The sequence below is a fragment of the Mirounga angustirostris genome, unplaced genomic scaffold (genome assembly GCF_029215605.1).
Source record: "Mirounga angustirostris isolate CCGP_5_RB_7025 unplaced genomic scaffold, mMirAng1.0.hap1 SCAF_5, whole genome shotgun sequence".
Lineage (NCBI taxonomy): Eukaryota > Metazoa > Chordata > Mammalia > Carnivora > Phocidae > Mirounga > Mirounga angustirostris.
In genome coordinates this window covers 132241370-132248550 of record NW_026991713.1, presented here as the reverse complement: position 1 = coordinate 132248550, position 7181 = coordinate 132241370, and the positions used below count along the sequence as shown (strand labels likewise).

General features: G+C 41.8%; 1 protein-coding gene across 1 annotated transcript; it reads left to right on the top strand.

The window, feature by feature from the left end:
- Positions 1–6238: 6238 nt before the first annotated feature.
- Positions 6239–6714, top strand: LOC123841959 (cytochrome c oxidase subunit NDUFA4-like). Its single transcript, XM_045871415.3, has one exon. It carries the CDS (start codon positions 6291–6293, stop codon positions 6537–6539), a length of 249 nt encoding a protein of 82 aa, XP_045727371.1. The 5' UTR covers positions 6239–6290; the 3' UTR covers positions 6540–6714.
- Positions 6715–7181: the final 467 nt, after the last annotated feature.

Below are 7181 nucleotides of genomic sequence, written 5' to 3'. Positions count from 1 at the left end.
ATTTAAATTAAATTAAATTAATTAACCTATAATGTATTATTAGTTTCAGAGGTAGAGGTCAGTGATTCATCAGTTGCATAGAACACCCAGTGCTCATTCCGTCACCTGTCCTCCTTAATGCCCGTCCCCAGGCATCCCTTGCCCCCATGCTCAAACCCCTTTTAGCAGGTAACATGTATTCTCCTGCAGAATCTTCTAGGAACCATAATTTATAAAAGTAAGAGTTTTCTAGTGAAGACAGAGATGAAGCAGAGGTTAAGGAGCCCTCAGGCCTGATGATGGGCCTCTTGCTCCCTGGCTTTAATCACTAGGGCAGTACGGAAACCTGGCTGAATAAGGTTGAATCGAAGACTCTTTGAAGTCTCTTCCAGGGATGATATTTGGTTATTCTAATTCTGTGCATGAAAAAAAATCATAATGGAATCAGGCCTGGCATCCTGGTGTGTCATGGAAATGGAATGCCATGTAGGTTCCATTTTGGGGGAAAGTTCCATGTCACAGAGAAACTGCCAAGCCAATGGGATTCTTTGTCTGGGTTTATATAATGCTAGATGACTGGATTCAGGGAAAAGAGCTTCAGTCTTGTTTCATTTACTTGTGGACCACTCTAACTGGTTGTGGGAGGCAGGTCTAGAATTTCTGTGTCAACTGGGGTGCTTGAATCAACTGTTTTTTAGAAAACACCTTCGTATTTGAGGAATATCTAATTTATTTCTACTATTTGTAATAAAGGCAAATCATCAAATGGTATATAATTGTCATTCTTGCCTATTATAATTTTCAAACCATTAGTGGAAAAGCCAACTCAAGTCTTATATTCATGTTCATGCATATGTATATAACACATATGTATCTCCCGTGTATCTGGGTAATAAATGCTTATCTAACAAAAACATAACATGAAGATATCTATCATATTTTTGTACATTTGATATGTTTAAAAGCAGCAAGGAGATAAAACATTTTGGTGTCAAGTTAATAGCAATTATATTTTAGAATGAGCACTTGCTCTCCTCTGGGAGATCATATCATCTAAGGCTTCCCTGAGGAAATGATCTTCAAGCTGTGGTTTGATTGGAAGTATTTGCTCATGAGCTGAAGGTAGGTTGTGGTTAGGAAAGACCGTTGGAGGGTGCACAGCAGAGGCAAGAGGATATTCTGAGGATAAGGGAACTTTGTGCAGGGAAGAGGCTGAGGGAAGCTCAGATGGGGGGAGCCCAGACTGGGGCGCAGGTGGTGCAGAATGAAGCTGCCGGTGGATATTGGGGCCAATCCTGCACGTCATTCTGAAGATTTGGGTCTTTATGCTCAGAGCAACAGGAAGACGTGGGAGGGCTTAAGGAGGATGTCTGAGTTATAAGATCAAGTTGTGGTTTCCAATGTGGAGCATGAATTGGAGTGGGGAGAGCTAGCAGGGGTGTGTGGGGAGAGTGGTTAGTCCAGGGAATACCCGGAAAGAGGACGGGACACACCTGAAGGGCAGTAATGGTGATGGGGCTCCGTGAAGGATTCAGTATGAATGGAAAGGGAGAGAAGGATCAAAATTGATCCTCACTTTCCCACTTCAGCAGCTTTTTGGAGTTTGTTTTTTTTTTTTTTTTTGTCATATTCATTGCAACAGGGAGGACAATTTGACAATTGAGGGGCAGATGCTGGAGACATTAAGGTAATGGGGGGTAACAGGCAGCTGGATGTCTGGGTCTAGAACCTACAGAAGGGTGTGGGCTGCAGATGTAATTTTGGGAGTTACGGACCTATTAGTGATTCAGCTGGTCAACAACCCACTGGTAGGGGTGAGCTTGCTTAGGGAAAGAGCCAAGGAGAAGAAAAGAAAGGGCCGTCAGCTGAACCTTCCAGAATCTTTACCATTTAATCCCTTGGCAGAGTGGGATATGGCCAAGGAGAGTGGCAGGAGGCCAGCAGAGGGGAGGAAGACCGGGAGAGGGTGGAATGGCCATGAGGGAGGCAGAGGAGTGGAGAGGGGACTACCGGATGATATCTAGGGATTTTGAATTTGGACTCACAGCGGAAGCCGGGTTGGGAGACTTCTGTTCCAGGGGAGGGATGGGAACGGAGGCTGCAGGTGAATGGGCTGGAAGGAGGCGGTGTCAGGGAATGGAGGCAGTAGGGAAGGAGAGGGAAGTGGGAGTGGCAGAGCAAGGGAGAGACGAGGAAGCCGCTGGGGCAGGTGGAAGGGCAGCTGCCTGATGCAGAAGATGGACAATGGGGAGGAGACATCCCGGCTCGGGGAGGCAGAAGACAGGGATCCAAACACCTAGAAGGCCGAAGACAAGCAGCAGACCCTCGAACAGCTCTGGGGTGGAATCGGGGCTTGCGCCTCAATCAGTCCACCAGTGTGGCATGAAACCGCGAGATGCAGCCCTCTTGCATGGTGCATCGTGTGTTAGCAACGGGCCCGCAGAGATGGGCTCGACTCAGGAACCTCCGGGGAGCACAGATTTGAAAGGTGCACGGATTAAAGCATTGTTTGTACAACTCGGAAAGAGAAGAAGGAGACTTAACATGTTTACACATCCCATTAGCTAATTAAAGCTAATAAATCTGTTTGGTCAAATGGACGTTAGCAACTCTGTAGTTACACATAACTGAACAAATCTGAGAGAAAGATAGCTGTTTTTTTGAGTGCTGACTTGCCACAGACTCTGTAACTTTATGCACCTCATCTTGTTCAGCAGCCCTACTCTTTTAGATGGGCTTCCTTATCCCCCCTTTTACAGATCACCAAACCGAGCCTTTGAGAGACGAAGAAATTTGCACATTTAATAAGAAGTGAGACTGAGCTATAGACCCAATTCTATCTGATTCCAGAATTTCTTCTCTGTGTTTGATTCTCTACTACCTCTCAAAGAGTCAGAATCTGGGTTTCCTTCTCCCCCTCTCTGTAAACAAAACATCTGTGGATGTTTATTTGAATGCTCAGTTCCTATTTTATTCGATGGATAAAAATAAATGAAACGGCATTTAGCAAATTATAGGAGCATGGCATGGAACAGTTCTAAAGCAAAGGATAACTTATATAAAGTTTACTAATCTATTTATATTAAGGGATTATTGCTAGGTTTTTATGAGTGATAATAGTATTGTGCTTATGCTTTTAAAAAAAGAGTCCTTGGGGCGCCTGGGTGGCTCAGTCGGTTAAACAGCTGCCTTTCGCTCAGGTCATGATCCCAGGATCCCCAGATCGGGTCTGCTTTCCCCTCTTCCTCTGCCCCTCCTCCTGCTCGTGCTCTTTCTCTCGAATAAATAAATAAAATCTTAAAAAAAAGAGTTCTTATCTTTTGTAAGTACACTCTTCAGTGTTTACGGATGAAATGACATACTGTCTGATGTCCACTTTAGAAATAATGAAGTGAAAGGTGGGTCATGGATCAATGATGAGTGAGAACCCTTGATGTGTACAAGGGGTTCATTTTATTATTTTTTCTTGTTTTTGTATACATTTAAAATTGTGTAAGACTGGGCACCTGGGTGGCTCAGTCGGTTGAGCAACTGCCTTCGGCTCAGGTCATGATCCCAGGGTCCTGGGATCGAGTCCCACATTGGGCTCCGTGCTCTGCGGGGAGCCTGCTTCTCCCTCTCCCACTCCCCCTGCTTGTGTTCCCTCTCTCGCTGTGTCTCTCTCTGTCAAATAAATAAATAAAATCTTAAAAAAAAAATTGTGTAAGACTATTGAATCACAGACCTGTACCTCTGAAACAAATAATACATTATATGTTAAAAAAAAGAAGATAGTAGGAAGGGAAAAATGAAGGGGGGGAAATCGGAGGGGGAGACGAACCATGAGAGACTATGGACTCTGAGAAACAAACTGAGGGTTCTAGAGGGGGTTGGGGGGATGGGTTAGCCTGATGGGTATTAAAGAGGGCATGTATTGAATGGAGCACTGGGTGTTATACGCAAACAATGAATCGTGGAACACTACATCAAAAACTAATGATGTAATGTATGGTGATTAACATAACATAATAAAATAAAAAAAATAAAAAAATAAAATTTTTCATAATGAAAAGTTTAAAAATTAATTAGATGTCATAGAACAAGAACCAGAAAAAAAAGAAGGGCGGAGTAAAAGTCCTTTGCAGGGAAGTCCACTCTAGTTTTTTTTTTTTTTAATAGCAATTTCCTGATTTTCACCAAACTAATTACAAAACACATGTCTTTAACAGGGCTCCTTTGGGGGAGGCCATTTTTAAATATGATCTACCTTTCAGTTTCTTAATACAGAACTAAGGATCAATTTCCCTAATTTATTGTGTGAACCTGAGTCAGTCCGAGTCTTTGAATGTTGGTTTCTCATCTGCCAATGAGAGAATCAGTCTAGACAATATCTGAAATTCTTTCCATTTCTAAAATTCTGTAATTCTGACTAGCCAGTGAAATGCTATAGGCGTCATTATTTTGCTATTTTATTGTGAGCACCCATATTCGTGGGCAAAAACAGCCTAAGAATCCTGACACCCTCTGAATTCAGGAAGTAAGACCACTAAATTTAACACTGCTTTTGGGGCAGAGCACATTCCTAGGTCCTTCTCCAGAATACGAACTGACCTGTATGCAGCCAAGACTTTTCACCAAAGGCGGCAAGTTTAGTACACAAAGAATTGGTTATCTTCTAGAAGGTTCTTACTTCCTGAAAGATGGAATTAAACCAGCGTACAACTGGAATAAAAAGCCCTTTCTTCCATAGAGTGGAACAGCTAAGGTATGTTGTCAATTACCCTTCAGAAGCTTTCTCCAGTAGGTAGATGTCAATCAGAATTACTTAATCATAAGGGCATTTTAGTAACTCCAAGTAAATGTTGGGAGTTGATATACCACTTATACAAGATACAATCCATTTAAAGCCAAACCTGTTTTAAGGAAGATTCAAGGGTATGTGGTTGAGCAATAACGTTCTCATGTGAATTCATGAGCTAACAGACCCACCTATTAGTTGATGTGATTTGACAAGCTGTGTCCTAAACTGTACTTCATTTGTGCATGTATTGGTTTACAGATCTGCCCAGTTAGGAACTCCAAGGGCCCGAAAAGACTCATCTCAGAAAATTTTAATTAATTTTTAAAAGTGCTTAAAATACTGTCAGGTAGCTTTGGAGAAGTTTGGTTCCCAAGCTTGTATTAGAAGAATCAGGATTTCTGATATTTTTGTACTTCAAATCTACTTGGGGGAGTAGGTCTTACTATTAGTATAAATTTACCATAGTGTTAGTATTACAACTAATATGAGTTATAATACTTATAGAGCAGAACTTTTCCAACCTAGTTTCCTTTCCTGTGTCCTTGCTGAAATACTGACCTTCAGGTTCACTGCAAATTAGAGATACAATACGACACTTTCCTAAAACCTTTAAAAACCTCCTTTATTGAGTAAATTATTTCAATTCACACAGTGATCTTCAGAGTTGAAGTTTCTTGGCTCCTAGGGATGATTTTAATTGGCTCTTAAATCTGGATTTAAGATTCAAATCCCCTGCCTTTTGGCTGGGAAGAGTGGGGCCAAAGGTAAGAGTTAAATTTTGATGAAAGAGAAGGGGTGAAGTAAGAGAATGAGCAAACTCTTGGAGGTTCCCCATTTTGCTCACATCATTCCTGGAGTTTAGTTGGAAGGAAAAGTGTTATATAACAGGGCAGTTCCCAGGTCCCCTTGACTTTCAAATACATCAGGAAGGAAGAGCGGAAGACAAGACAGGAAGGAGAACACAAAACTGTTTGAAGGTTGGGAAGAAAGAAAGGCATGTAGTTGGGTGGGAAGAGGAAGTGGTAGCCAGTGTGAGTAGTAAACTAAGTCAAGAGAAAGAACTCCCCTTTCAGAGAGGGATAGCGGTGATAGCTCTGGGTGATTAGTGTTGGCCAGTTTGCCACATGGAGAACACCAAAGTGGGGGGCAGTTAAGTGAGGGGGAGAGGTAAGAAGTCTCTGTGATGTCAGGCCATGGAGTGGAGGAGAGGAGAGCAGAAGAGCTAGAAACTCTGCACGTGGATTGTGTATCTGCGTGGGAAAGAGTCCCTCTGTAGCTCAGGCGATGTTGATAACGTGGGGCCGTGTACTACCCAGACGTGTCTTTCTAAGATGTAGTTAAAAAGAAATATTTAAAAATATGTTCTTAGAAGTTTACAATATAAAAATTAGAGACTACACGTGAATGAAAGGAAAATTAAAAAAACTTGTTCATCCTGGGATGTCCATTCATCCTCGGTGTAGGGATTATTTAGTGCCGGGCCTTGCACATTTGGTTTTTTTCTTCTGGACAGGAGGCTTCTGCAGCAACCATGTTACGCCAGATCATGGGTCAGGCCAAGAAGCATCTGAGCTTGATCCCTCTCTTCGTATTTATTGGGGCAGGAGGTACCGGAGTAGTGCTGTATGTCTTGCGCTTGGCATTGTTCAATCCAGATGGCAGTTGGGATAGGAAGAATAACCCAGAACCCTGGAACAAACTGGGTCCCAATGATCAATACAAGTTCTACTCAGTGAATGTAGATTACAGCAAACTGAAGAAAGAAGGTCCAGACTTCTAAATGAAATGTTTCACTATAAAGCTGCTTAGAATGAAGGTCTTCCAGAAGCGATCCACACAATTTTCCACTTATCCAGGAAATATTTCCCCTCTAAATGCACGAAATCATATTGGTGTATTGTGTTGGGGTTTACACTGAATAATAAATATCTGAAACTTGGAAAAAAAAAAAAAAACTTGTTCATCCTATGGAGAAACAACCCTTAGGTATATATTGTGTGTATATATGTATTGTGTAACTCATGTTATGTATGGTCTCTACAGAGCTAACATTGAATTACCAGTCGATTTCCATAAAACCACAGGCACATTACCTAGCACATATAGGTCTTGATAAACTTCTTTTCTTTTTTACTTCCCAGATTTTCTTTCTCAACCTTAACCTTACGGAGCTTCCTTCCTGAATTACTCCTCCCAGTGGAACTCCCAGTCCAATGCTAGGCCATATCCAGTAGCTAATCTGGGAAGGAGACTTATTTTTCATACTTTTTTGACCTTATTAAGAAACTTACAAGTAGAGAACATTGGAAACATGGTCCAATCTCTGCTTTTTTGTACTTGGAAACCAAGAATGACAATAAAGGGATTGGTAAACACTCATTAAAATGATAATGTGGACTGTCTTCATTGTAGGGAAAATGAG

Excerpts from the sequence above, each read along its gene's own strand:
- LOC123841959 (XM_045871415.3), top strand. The coding sequence starts at position 6,291 with ATGTTACGCCAGATCATGGGTCAGGCCAAGAAGCATCTGAGCTTGATC.